The following is a 13,668-nucleotide window of genomic DNA, read 5'->3' on the forward strand; positions in this document are numbered from 1 at the left end:
GAGATGGTGTTAAGCTTCCAGCACTACTGTGCAGGCACTTAAAACCAGTAAAAGAGTAAAAAATGAAAAATAAAATGTATATATAAATAAAATTAAACACACTTTGCGGATAGGTACTGGGTAAGTGGCAACAGCCACCACTACTTAGCTGGATAAATACTGACTTATCTAGCATGGTTTACCGCTACTTAGCCAGATAAGTACGTATCTGTTCAAGTAGCAGCGAACCGCACCAAGTACTTATCTGGCTAAGTAGTGGTGAACTGCACCAGATAGTTGGATAAGATGAAATTTATACTTACCAGATAATTTCCTTTCCTTTAGTCCTAGCAGACCAATCCATAACTGTGGGAATTCCCCTGCTTGCCAGCATGTGGTGGCAGAGAACTTTTTTCCACATTCTCTTTTTTTTTTTTTGTGGTAACGTCACTCACACTATATATCCTGGGATAGCTGGGAGGTTCCTCAGCAGCCTCTTGCCCTATCCTATTAAGCTGATGTCCTGCATTTCTCTCTCTCTCTTTTTTTTTTTTAACCCCCTCCCCACCCCCCTTTTTTTTTTGGAGGGTACTTGGACCAGTCTGCTAGGACAAAAGGAGAGGAAATTTTCTGGGAAGTATAAATTTCACCTTCCTTTTCGTCCTGCAGACCAGTCTACACCTGCAAGATGTATCCGAGCAGTAACTTATTTGGGTGGGCTGAGGCCTTAGAGGCTCCCAACCCTACTTTGCTAAACCTCAGATGCTCTTCTACCTGCAGGTCTAGCCTGTAATGGTTTGTGAACATACCCCAGGAGGATCATGTGGCTGTCCTACAAATATCCTGAGGCATTGCAGCCCTACTCTCCATCCATGAGGTTGCTTGAGCTCTAGTAGAATGGGCACATAAGGCCCTTGGGGCCTGCTTCCCCTGTGCAATATATGCTGCCACTATCGCTTCCCTAATCCAGTGTGTAATTGAGGGCTTAGAAGCTGCCTGGGCCCTTCTCTGGCCTTCCAACAGAACAAAAGCTGACATCCTAAATTCATTGGTGACCTGTAAATAATGTAGCAGTGTCCTCCGGACATCTAGAGGGTTAGGGCTTCCCCCTGTCTATCCCCCCCTCCCCTGTCCTCATCAGAGCTGGTAAAACAATCTCCTGATCTGCGTGAAACTGATAGCACCTTACAAAAGAAGGATAAGACAGTATGAATAACTATCCTGTCCCTGTTAATCGACAGGTAGGGATCCCTACAGGACAACACCTGGACCAGAGACCTTCAGGCTGAGCATATTGCCAATAGAAAGGCTGCCTTGGTCCTTTAATGCTGCTCCTGTAAGTGGTTTAAAGGGTACCTTGGGCAAGGCCCTAATAACCACATTAAGGTCCTACGTGGATATTACCTGGCGCTTCGGAGGCCACACACATTTTACTGCCCTCAAGAAACATACTATGTCAGGGTGAGCCCCTAGGGAGCTTCCTTGCACTTGACCCTAAAACAGGCTAATGCTGCCACCTGCACTTTGAGAGAGTTTAGGGCTAATCCTCTCTCTAGGCCATCCTGCACAAACTTCAAAATTTCCCTTGTTTTCACTGTTTCTGGGGAGATTTTTCTTCCCTTGTACCACTCCAGACCCTACCATATGCCCGGATGGTAGAGTGTCTCCAGATCTTAACAAGGTGGCTACTACAGCCCTTGAATAGCCTTTTTTCTCTAAACTGTCCCTCTCACGAGCCAGGCTGTAAGATAACTATCTGACTTTCCCCATTTGACTGGGCCCTGCCTGAGCAGGTTCTTGGCTTTCCCTAGTTTTAGAGGTGCATCCCTGCTCAGCCTCACTAGGTCCGCATACCACGACCTTCTGGGCCAGTCTGGGGCCACCAGAATGATCCAGCCCCCATAATCTGCTCTTTTCCTCTGTACTCTCGCTATTAAGGGCCATGGTGGAAATACCTACAGCAGCTGGTCCACTGGCCATGGCTGGACTAGGGATTCTACTCCTTTTTAACCCTGCTCCTGGGGCCAGCTGAAAGTTTTTCTGCCTTGGCATTCCTTCTTGTTACAATCAAGTCCTATTCTGGTCTTCCCCTACCTCCCTACCACTCCTGAAAACCCTTCCTCCACTAATTCCCAATCTCCATGGTCTAGCGCATGCCTGCTGAAGTAGTCTGCCTGTGTGTTCTCCTTCTCTGCTATATAACTGGCTGTTAACCCTGCCAGGTTCTTTTGGGCCCAGCTCATTAGCAGTTCTACTTCTTCCTCTAACTGCCAACTTTGCGTACCTCCTTGCCTGTTTATATAGGACACTGCTGTCGGAAAGGATTCTTACTGGCTTTGCTCTGACACTGGGACTTAGGTATTTGAGCGCCAGCCTTACTGCACTCAGCTCCAACAGGTTCGTTGAGGCTTCCCATCTGCCCTGTACCACTTGTTCTTTGAAACCTGCTTGCGTCTGTTGCCATGGTCACCCAGTCTGGCGGAACTAGACTGAACCCTGCAAATAAGTTGCTTTCGACTAGCCACCAATGTAGGTTGGCTCTGGCCTTGGAGATGAGCCTGAGCCTCTCTCCATATCTTCGCGTGCTGGGGTTCCATCTTGAGAGCAATGCTTGCTGTAGTGGGCTCATGTCTTTGCCCATGGGACTACCTCTATAGTTGCTGCCATTGACCTGAACACCTGCAGAAAAAGGAGGAAGCAGTTTTGTACCAAGAGGGGAGGGGGGGGGGCACATAACTGATGCTGTGTGCTGGCTGCGCACAGCAGGAAGATTGGCGGGGCCATGGTGCAGCTCATCCCACCACAGCCTGAAGAAAAAATCATGTCTAGATGGCCCTCCTCCTTGTCTGTACGGCCCCAGAAGAAACACATTGCCAGAGCCGCGAAGGCAGGAAGGAGGAGCAGTAGCGAGTGTAGCAGGGCCACCGTGAATCCCACCTCACAGCAGCCTGAGAAGATCAGGGTTGCTGTGAAGCCCATCCCGCAGTGACCCGCAAAGCCCTGTAGTGCATGTGTGTGAGAGAGTTGAGAGACAGCATGTGAAAGAGACTGTGTGTATTTATCTATGAGAGAGAGAGAATGAGTATGAATGGGTGCTGCAGGTGGATTACAACTTGCCAGCAGCTAAAATGAAGATGAGGGCCTGAAGCTGCAGATGCCTGCGGGTTTGTCTGAGAGGGAGCATGTGAGTATATGAGCTTGTATGCGTGTGTATATAAGAAAGAGGAGAACGTTTGTGCATGCCTCTTCCACTAATCCATGATAATCTCGGAATGACTGTAAATCAAAGTTCCCAAGTATGGAGAGTGTGAATTTTTTAAATCCTTTTTAGTTTTATTTTTCAGGTGATATTTGCTGTGGCTGCCATTTTGAAATATTTTAATGGTGATTGGGACATTTAAAAGCCAAAAACAAAAAACTTGTATATGAGTTTTGAATTATTTAATCTTTTGAAATATAGTATGTTTTTAGTATTATGATTATGTATTTATTTTATTTCTTGATTTTGTAGTTTGATATTTGAGGATTGGTGATGGTTCTGTTTTTTCATTGTTGCACTGCATAGAGTGTCTAGCTTCTTGCGGTTTCCAGGTCCGTTTTTGTCTGCAAGTTTGTATTTCTACTTTATGGTTGCTTTATTCTGTACTTGGTAAGGATAGGTTAATAAGAACATAAGATATGCCATACAGGGTCAGAGTAAGGGTCCAGCAAGCCCAGTATCCTGCTTCCAAAGGTAGCCAATCCAAGTCACAAGTACCTGGCAAGTACCCAAATATTAAATAAATCACAAACTACTATTGCTTGTTCCTTAATAGCAGTTAATGGATTTTTCCTCTAAGAACTTATCCAAACCTTTTTTAAACCCAGTTACACTAACTGTTGTAACCACATCCTCTGGCAATGAATTCCAGAGTTTAACTATGCACTGAATGAAAAAGAATTTTTTTCAATTTGTTTTAAATGAGCTACTTGCTAACTTCATTGTGTGCCCCCTGGTCATTCTATTATCTGAGAGTAAATAACCGATTTACATTAACTTGTTCAAGTCCTTACATGATTTTGTAGACTTCTATCATACCCCCCCTCAGTCACCTCTTCTCCAGACTGAGCAGCCCTAACTTCTTTAACGTCTCCTCATAGGGCAGCCGTTCCATGCCCCTCATTTTGGTTGCCCTTCTTTGCACTTTTTCCAGTGCAATTATATCCTTATTGAGATGCGGTGACCAGAATTGCACACAGTTTTCAAGATGCGGTCTCACCATGGAGTGATACAGATGGATTATGACATCCAAACTTTTATTTGCCATTCCCTTCCTATTAATTCCTAACATTCTGTTTGCTTTTTTGATTGCCTCAGCACACTGAGCCAACGATTTCAAAGTATTATCCACTATGACACCTAGATCTCTTTCCTGGGTGGAAATTCCTAAGATAGAACCTAACATTGTGTAACTACAGCAAGGGTTATTTTTCCCTATATGCATCACTTTGCACTTGTTCATGTTAAAATTTCATCCTCCATTTGAAAACCCAATCTTCCAGTCTCACAAGGACCTCTTGCAATTCATCACAATCCACGTGAGATTAGCTACTCTGCATCACTTCACTATCCCTTTCCAGACCATTTATAAATATATTAAAAAGCACAAGTCAAGTACAGATCCCTGAGGTTCTCCACTATTTACCTTTTCCCACTGTGAAAAAAGACCATTTAATCCTAATCTCTGTTTCCTGTTTTTTTAACTAGTTTGCAATCCACAAAAGGACATCGCCTCCTATGTCATGACTTTTTAGTTTTCTTAGAAGCCTCTCATGCGGAACTTTGTTGAACACCTTCTGAAAATCCAAATACACCACATCTACCAGTTCACTTTTGTCCACATTTATTCACGCCTTCAAAAGAAATATAGGATATTTGTGAGGCAAGACTTCCCTTGGGTAAATCCATGTTGTCTGTGTCCCATCAAACAATGTCTATCTAAATGTTTTGTCATTTTATTCTTTATCACAATTTCCCTCAGCACTGAAGTCAGGCTCACCTGTCTATAGTTTCCCAGATCACCTCTGGATCCCTTTAAAAATCGGCCATCTTCCAATTTTCAGGTATATCAGATGATTTTAAGGATAGGTTATAAATTAATTGAAACAGGTCTGAAATTTCATTTTGTAGTTCTTTTAGAACCCTGGGGTGATTACCAACTGGTCCAGGTGATTTACTACTCTTCAGTTTGTCAATCAGGCCTACCACATCTTCCAGGTTCACCATGATTCAGTTCATTTTAACTGAATCATCACACATGAAACCTTCTCTGGAACAGGTATCTCCCCAACATCCTCTTCAGTAAACAGCAAAGCAAAGAAATCATTTAATCTTTCCGTGATGGCCTTATCATCTCTAAGTGCCCCTTTAACCCCTCATTTATCCAATGGTCCAACTGACTCCCTTGCAGGCTTTCTGCTTTGGATATATTTAAAAAAAAATTTGATTTTGAGTTTTTGCCTCTATGGCCAACTTCTTTTAAAATTTTCTCTTAGCCTGTCTTATTCAATGTCTTACATTTAACTTCAATTTAAAGCTCCAGGGAGGAAGATTCAGAACCAATATCAGGAAGTATTTCTTCACGGAGAGGGTGGTGGATGTCTGGAATGCCCTTCCGAAGAAAGTGGTGATGACCAGATCTGTGAAGGACTTCAAAGGGGTGTGGGATAAACACTGTGGATCTATAAAGTCTAGAGGATGTGTATGAAGAGTGGGTGGCTCGCGGGAATGACAGCTACTACCTGGAGATAATACCAATGATGGCTATTACCTGGTGATAATACCCTTATTCAATAAACATACACACAGTTAATGCGACTCCAACATTGCTCTAAGCTTCAATGGCAAGAGGTAATTTGGAAAAAAAAAAAAAAGGATTTCCATTCACAAAAAATGTAGGGAGTAGCTTGCTGGTTACAGCGGTTACTACTCCTAACCAAATAAGCCCGATACTTCACTTTCAATGCCTATCCAGCATAGCTCTCTGCTTCAACGGCAAGGGAGAAAGTCTGATACTTCACTTTCAATGCAAGTTAGCTCTCTGCTTCAACAGCAGGGGAGAATGAAGAAAAGTTGATCTATATTCAGACAACAACCAACAAGGACTGAATTACATAGACTGGGTAAACAACCATGGGTGTAGCTTGCTTATTGTGGCAGTTACTATCCCTAACTAATTAAGCTAGATATCCACTTAGATGCAGTTCCAACACTGCTCTCTGCATTATGGCGGGGGTGGAAGGGAAATAGAACCAAAAGGTTACTAAGGGCCAAGAGTAACAGATAAGTATGAGAGAGGAGAAAAAAAAAAAAAGAGTGCGAAGGCTTGCTGGGCAGACTGGATGGGCCGTTTGGTCTTCTTCTGCCGTCATTTCTATGTTTCTATGGTCCAAAAAACAAAATGAGAGCCAGGAATTGTGAAAACAATAACACTAATACAAAATAGAGGGTAAATCCAACAAATAAATATTGAATTAGATCCTATATTGACAGATAATGAATATCTAGTATAAAGCACGCATCAGCAAGCCTGAATGCTTACCCTTGTGTATGTAGGCCTCCCAATCTTCTACATCATTTGCACATTATAAGAATATATTTTTTCAAGTTGCACATAAAAGAAATGGATAGTAACGATGATCACATCTCAACAAAGGCCAGTGTTTCGCAGGGAAGCTTCTTCAGGAGCACCTTGATCATGTCACCAAAACCAATACATTTCACTGATTTATCAAAATACCAGACAGGAGCCATTTCATTCAAAATTTTGAATGAAAATGGCAGGAGCTGCTGTTCCTTCCTCTCCAGACAGCATGAAGAGACTTTTTGTAAGGCTGAAGGCTTTTGAAGTGTTTTATTACTCTGATGAAACCTAGTATGATGGCCTATTTTTATATGCAGTGAAATTTTGAATGAAAATGGCAGGAGCCGCTATTCCTTCATCTCCAGACAGCATGAAGAGACTTTTTGTGCTTCCAGGATAGTATTTTTAAACAATGTCCATGCCTGTTGCACACTTTTTACCTTTGTAGCTGCACCTTTCAGTTTTTTTCTATTTTTCTCATTTTATCAAAAGTTTCCCTTTTGAAAAATTTAGTGCTAGAGCCATGGATTTACTTACTGTCCCCCTTCCAGTCATTAATTCAAAATTTGATCATATTATGATCACTGTTGCCAAGCGGCTCCACCACTGTAACCTCTCTCACTAAACCCTGTGCTCCACTGAGAATTAGATCTAAAACTGCTCCCTTTCTTGTCTGTTCCTGAACCAGTTGCTCCATAAAACTTGTCATTTATTCCATCCAGGAACTTTATATCTCTAGCATGTCCTGATGTTTCACTTACTCAGTCAATAGTGGGGTAATTGAAATCTCCCATTACTACATTACCAGTTTGGTTAGCTTCCCTAATTTCTCTTAGCGTTTCACTGTCTGACTCACCATGTTGGCCAGGTGGATGGTAGTATACTCCTATCACTATACTCTTCCCCAACACACAAGGAATTTCTATCCATAAAGATTCGATTGTGCATTTAGTCTCATGCACGAACCTGTTGGACTCTATGCCATCTTGGACATAAATCGCCACCAAGATGCTCCTCTCTGTCACTGCGAAATCATTTGTACCCCAGTATAGCACTATCCCATTGGTTATCCTCTTTCCACCATGTCTCAGATGCCAATTAAGTCTATGTCATCATTCATTGCTATACACTCTAATTCTCCCATCTTACTTCTTAGACTTCTGGCATTAGCAGACAAACATTTCAAAGTGTGTTTTTTGTTTGTATTTACATTCTGCTTTTCAGTTGTCGGGGATAACTTGGAATCTTTTAGTTTTTAATTAAAGGCACTAGGACTACTTTTCTTAATATTGGACCCTCTTTGTTGGGATGCCTAACTCTCTTTCATTAGTATCCTTTGAAGATACCTCCCTCTAAACCATGCACTGCTGAGCGACTGTCGGCTTTCCCCTTTGTTCTAGTCTAAAAGCTGCTCTACCTCCTTTTTAAAGGTTAGCGCCAGCAGCCTGGTTCCACCCTGGTTAAGGTGGAGCCCATCCCTTTGGAAAAGGCTCCCCATTTCCTTATAAAACTGAATCCGTCTTCCTTGCACCATCGTCTCATCCACGCATTGAGACTCCGGAGCTCTGCCTGCCTCTGCGCATGGAACAGGGAGCATTTCAGAGAATGCTATCCAGAAGATTCTAGATTTAAACTTTCTACCTAAGAGCCTAAATTTGGCTTCCAGAACCTCCCTTCCACATGTTCCTATGTCATTGTTGCCCACAATTACCTCGACAGCCGGCTCTTCCCCAGCACTGTGTCTAATTACCATCCTTTAAATGTATTAGTGAATTCACTATATGTCTGGTAGTGGCCTACAGGGGAATGATTAAACTCTCAATAAGGTGTGGGGAATTCGTAAAGTTAAAAGGCTGTTTTGGGGGGGTTTTTTTAGTGTGAAAGTGGCACCTGCCTATAAATTAAATGATGAGCTGGGGTGGGAAATACAAACAGTCTAACTTCTGTTTATTCGCTGCCTTACTGACTATTAAAAGCACAAATACACTAAATAATATTCCCCAATAGTTAACTTCGCCCTAATACTTTTAAAAAAGAAAATTTCCCAAGCAAAACTTACTGATTCCTTTCAGCCATCAGCAATGTGATCCTCTCCTCTCAGTGCTTCTAGAATTGTACACTATAAGCAAGGAGTTATTCTTTTTCCCCTCTAAAGAGCAATTATTATGCTCCAAGCACCCTTAAATCAAGGATCAGTGTATAATAAAAGGGAGGTAAAGGAAGGAAGCACCAGTAGCTGATCTGTTTAAAAAAAAGGACAACATTTGGACAAAAATAGCAAGGACATCACATAATTACCAGAGTTAAACTGTGAAATGCATCAGAGCTAGAGAGGTTGCTGGAATACATTTTTTATGTAAGCTTTCCTTCAATTATGTTTGTCTAAAGAACACATTTTTCTATGAGCTTGCCAAATTTTGCCAGATCCTGGAGTGATAACTCCTGACACCTGGTCAATATATGGCCACCTGATAAACTGTTGACCAGTTGGCCAATCACACCACTCCCTTTACATTTTTAAAGGAAAGTACTAACTAAAACATTCCTCTAGGAATAGGCAAGAAGCCCTGACCTTTCATCTTGTTTATTTAAAAAAAAAAAAAAGAAAGAAAGAAAGAAAGAAAGAAAAGTGTGTAAAGGTTGGGCCTTCCCATTGGCTCAGTAGCAGTGCTATGTACTGTAACTGAAAGAATCCCTGGACAGGTTCTCAGATTGGGCCTGCCACACCTTGGATCAGCTGGGGATGCTGCAGAGATAGTGTTCACAGTCCCAGACTGTTAGTGCTGTTGCCTTCCCCTCCCTCCCAACCCCAGGGACAAGAGACAACAGAACAGAAAGCACAGCCTTCTTTGTTCTGCTCTATCTGCTCCAGGCTACCCTTATGTCCCTGAATGACAGGGGGGGGGGGGGGAAGATTGGAATAGAGAGTACAGTATGTTTTCCTTGCTCTGTCCTTTCCAGTCTTGCCCCTCCCATCTCTTTCTTGGCACTGGAAGATGAGGAGTTGGAACAGGAAGCAGAAAGCTGTTCTCTGCTGATTGAGCAGAGAGAGGCAACAAGTTTTCATCTGTCTTGCTGCCCCTCATTTTTGCCACCCTAGAATGTCTATTGGCCAATTCAGGCCTGCCCAGTTACTACAGGGAGGCAGGGAGTTATAGTCCATCTACAGCCTGAATTTAGAGGCCATGGTACAGGTTTCTGTGAGGACCTTAGTGATTGGCTCCCAGTATCAGGATCATTGCTTCAATGACCAATATAGGATGAGTGGGAGGGAGAGTTTTCTAAATTAGCGAAAAGTCTCTGAGTAGTGATGAACAAAGGCTCGTGATGCCGGAATCCCAGCACAGATTTTGACTGAGCTGGAAGAAAGGAGAAGTTATTTGGTCTAGAATAATAAAATTAAATTTGAAAAAAAAATACATTAACATTTCCAAAATTCCCATTTAGAAAGTTCATGAGCTTTTATAGCCAGATTACCTATAAAGTACTATTTCACAGTCTCAATGTTTCAGAGAATGCAATGAAACATCAGAAATATGTTGTGGAGTACCAAGCAGGCAAAGATCTGTAACTATACATTATTAAAAAGGATTTTTTAATACATTTTGTATTAAAAATGGCCATTGTACATTTTAGGAATTTTTTTTATAGTATATGTACTATGGACCTTATGTGCCTGACAATGTGTCCATCTGCATTTTTCATTTGTGCATGTGTCGGGCACATACTATGGGATCCAACAGGATGCAGCCGAGCGTTTGCCCAGTTGAGGCTTGGCAGGAGATGGAGAACAGAGGCAGCCCCCTGGAGACCATCCTTACGGGGCAAAACCTGGAGCATGCCACTGAAATGGCCAGATGAAGCCCATCCTGGTGGGCTGAAGAATGAGGCCTGCCACTAAGATACCTCTAAAAAGCCCATTTCTCTAGTGCCAACAAACCTGTACCTCATCTGCTTGCTCACCACTGATCCAGGCTGGCAGATGGAGGAGAAAAACAGTAGCATCTCAGGCCACGTCTGCCTCCTCTACTGGCCAGGGCCTGACTGGTGTTTAAACTGCAAAACAGTATGGCATCCCATGAGGTTCAAAACACTATTTAGGCTCCAGGTAACAAGTTGCAGCCCATGGCAAGGCACTTCTACTCTCTTCCCTCCTACAACCACAAATAATCTGTGGTGAGAGGTATGGGTTCTTGGGGAGGTGTCATCCAAGGGTATATGATAAGAGAGAACAGCTGAGCAGTTGGGAGGGGTAGCGTGAGGAGGATTGGCTGGGAGGAGGGGAGAGGTATGGCAGGAAGTAGGATCAGCCAAGGGTGTTGAAGGTTGTGAGGAAGATGGACTGGGAGTGGAGGAAAAAATGGGGGATGAGTGGAAGTGGGAGGAGGAGAGGGAACAGCTGTTAGGAGAAAGGATAGGTTGTGATGAGTGCATCCCCCAATAGGAAGGGTGCTCTACCTATGGCAAAACAGTGATGTGTGGCTAGTATAAGGCTTTGGAATGGTATCTATCTCTCACTTAGGACTGCTAGGTGAGCTGGGAGGAAGAAGGATTAAAAATGGGGAAAAAAAACCAAAACAGGTAACTCAGCCCCAGTTAGGTAGGAAGAGGCTACCCAGCAAAAAAGGGAAAGCATTAAAATAGTTCTCCTTTCCTTACCATCTACTTTTCAGCAGTAAAGACAGTCCCTCTCTTTAAGCAGAAGCATTACTAAAGAAAAACAAGCTAGAGATACCCAACAGTTTGTAACTCCAGCCATCGACATATCAACAATAGCTCTGCATCAACCAAGTTATTTATCACTGCTCTGGGTCAGACCAAGGGTCCATCAGGCCCAGCATCCTGTTTCCAACAGTGGCCAATCCAGGCCATAAGAACCTGGCAAGTACCCAAACATTAGATAAATCACACGCTACTAATGCTTATTAATTACCATAATAGCAGTTTATGGATTTTTCCTTTAGGAACTTATCCTAACCTTTTTTAAACCCACTTACACTAACTGCTGTAAGCACATCCTCTGGCAATGAATTCCAGAGCTTAACTATGCACTGAGTGAAAAAGAATTTTCTTTTATTTATTTTAAATGAGCTACTTGCTAATTTCATGGAGTGCTCCCTGGTCCTTCTGTTATCTGAGAGAGTAAATAACTAATTTACATTAATTTGTTCAAGTCCTATCATGATTTTGTATATCACCCCTTAGTTGTCTCTTCTCCAATCTGAACAGCCCTCACTTCTTTAGCTTTTCCTCATAAGGCAGCGTTCCATGCGCCTTATTTTGGTCTAGTATAGGTATTCATTGTTCCAGAGCATGTAGACATTGGTATGAGTAAACAGACTAGCCACAGTTCACCAGGACTGTGATGCAGGGGTTAAACTACTTCTGAGTCTTGCTTCTATGAGGTACAGCAGATTAAAGGTAAAACGGAAAAGTCTGCAAAAGGCGAATTTAATACAGAAGGAATTTATTTTTGTTACCCACCCAGTAAACGGCACGGTTACAAAGAGCCGTTTCCGAGATTATAATCCAGTTTGGAACAGAAACAGGTTTAGGGATTTGCTAGAAGGCGAGTGGTAAAGGTGGGCTTGCAACCAGGCTCTCTTTGGAGGGGTAAGAACTGAGCTCTAAACACTTAGGGCCAATCTCTCTGAAGCGCAGCCTCTTTCCCCAAGTAAGGAAACACGGGATCGACAAACTTTCTCTTTCCCCAAGAAGGAATAAAGCATAGGCGGAGGTCACACCTGAAGACGTGTCTTGGATTTCCAGCATCCTCCGGCGGGTCCGTTCTGACAGCAGTTACTGTGCAAGGCCTCCAGCTCCTCCCATGTACCGTTTCTGTGGCTGTGCAAGGACGCCGGAGGGGCAAGTCAACCTAACCCTGCAAATACGTCACGGCACCCGGACTCTCCCGCACGCAACACGCGGATTTCCGAGGGGGGGGTTAACGGCACCCGAGCGCCGCGCCGGCCTCTGACGCCACGACCTGCGCCGCTGTGGACTGCCTGGTGACAGGCACTGGCTCGAGAGGTGACGCGTCTTCCGCTTCCTGTGGAGAGGGTTAGACGGGTTGCTCCTCGCGCCCTATAGTCATGCGACAAAAGCAGCCGAATTGTGAATTTAGAAAGGCAATTTCGGCGGGGAGTTTGTCAATAATTCACATCTTTTAGTATAAACATATAAGAACTAAAGAAGGGGCCGATAGTTGGCTTGAGGAAGCGGTGTGGAATAATAAGCTAAAAATCGTTAAGTATCAATGTTTTGGCTTTATTATTTTGCATTACCTAGTCTTTAGGCTTTATTTTCCATTTGTTTTTTTGCCCTGTCTGGTCTTTAGGTTTATCTTTTTCTTCATTTGCCTTGTTTTTACGTTTTACCCTTCTTTTCTGTTTTCTTCACCTTCCACCCTTTTCTCCCTTTCCCACCCATCCAGTTTCTTTTCCTTTTCTTCCCCTTAAGCCTCTCCCCTTTTCAGCCAAAATTGCCTGTTCTTCCTTTATAGCTTCTCTTACTTTCTTCAGTTCTCTCAAGCCAGTTTCTCCTCTCCTTCCTTAACAGCCTCTCAACTTCTAGGTATCAAGAGGAGTCCCGGGCTGCAACATCTTCCAACCCTGCCGATGACTCCTGGGCTGAGTACTAGGGTGGCCAGGGCAGCAACATCTCTTCTCGGGCCCTGGTTGGTATCAGGAGTCCGGTTTTAGGCAGAATTGCTCACTCTTTGTAAGACATTTTGGATCTTTGAATTGAAAATAAAACGTCATAATCAATTTGTGGATGAAAAAAATACCAATCAAGAACAAAAAATAATTTGCAACCAAAATATTTAGATCGGGGCTCTATATCATGACCTTTGTGATCAGGGACAGCTCAAGGAAATCTGCTGGAAAAAGATGGCAACCCCTCCCCCAAGGTTCGGTGCAGGCCAAATCAGTGAAAGAGAAGGGGGAGGGGCCCGCTTAGAGTGTAGCCCTTTTGGTGGTATGAAATGCTGGGGAAGGGGGAAGGCAGGGGTAGTGGTTCCCAGAGGAGTGGTAGATAAAGAGTGCTATTGATATTTCCAGGAAGC

General features: G+C 43.3%; 2 protein-coding genes across 2 annotated transcripts in view; one reads left to right on the forward strand and one right to left on the reverse strand.

Moving 5' to 3' along the window:
- Positions 1-12,634, reverse strand: part of LOC115095344 (zinc finger protein 585A-like) — a 53,873-nt gene extending 41,239 nt beyond the window's left edge. The window contains exon 1 of the mRNA XM_029608884.1: positions 12,347-12,634. Coding sequence (XP_029464744.1) covers positions 12,347-12,374 — 28 coding nt within the window. The 5' untranslated portion in view covers positions 12,375-12,634. The remainder of the gene's footprint in view (positions 1-12,346) is intronic.
- Positions 12,635-12,826: 192 nt separating this feature from the next.
- The window catches only part of MLKL (mixed lineage kinase domain like pseudokinase), a 108,224-nt gene continuing 107,382 nt past the window's right edge, over positions 12,827-13,668 (forward strand). Inside the window, exon 1 of the mRNA XM_029608883.1 lies at positions 12,827-12,847. The gene's annotated coding sequence lies outside the window, so the exon portion shown is untranslated. The remainder of the gene's footprint in view (positions 12,848-13,668) is intronic.

This window comes from Rhinatrema bivittatum, chromosome 7 (assembly GCF_901001135.1).
Source record: "Rhinatrema bivittatum chromosome 7, aRhiBiv1.1, whole genome shotgun sequence".
Classification (NCBI taxonomy): domain Eukaryota; kingdom Metazoa; phylum Chordata; class Amphibia; order Gymnophiona; family Rhinatrematidae; genus Rhinatrema; species Rhinatrema bivittatum.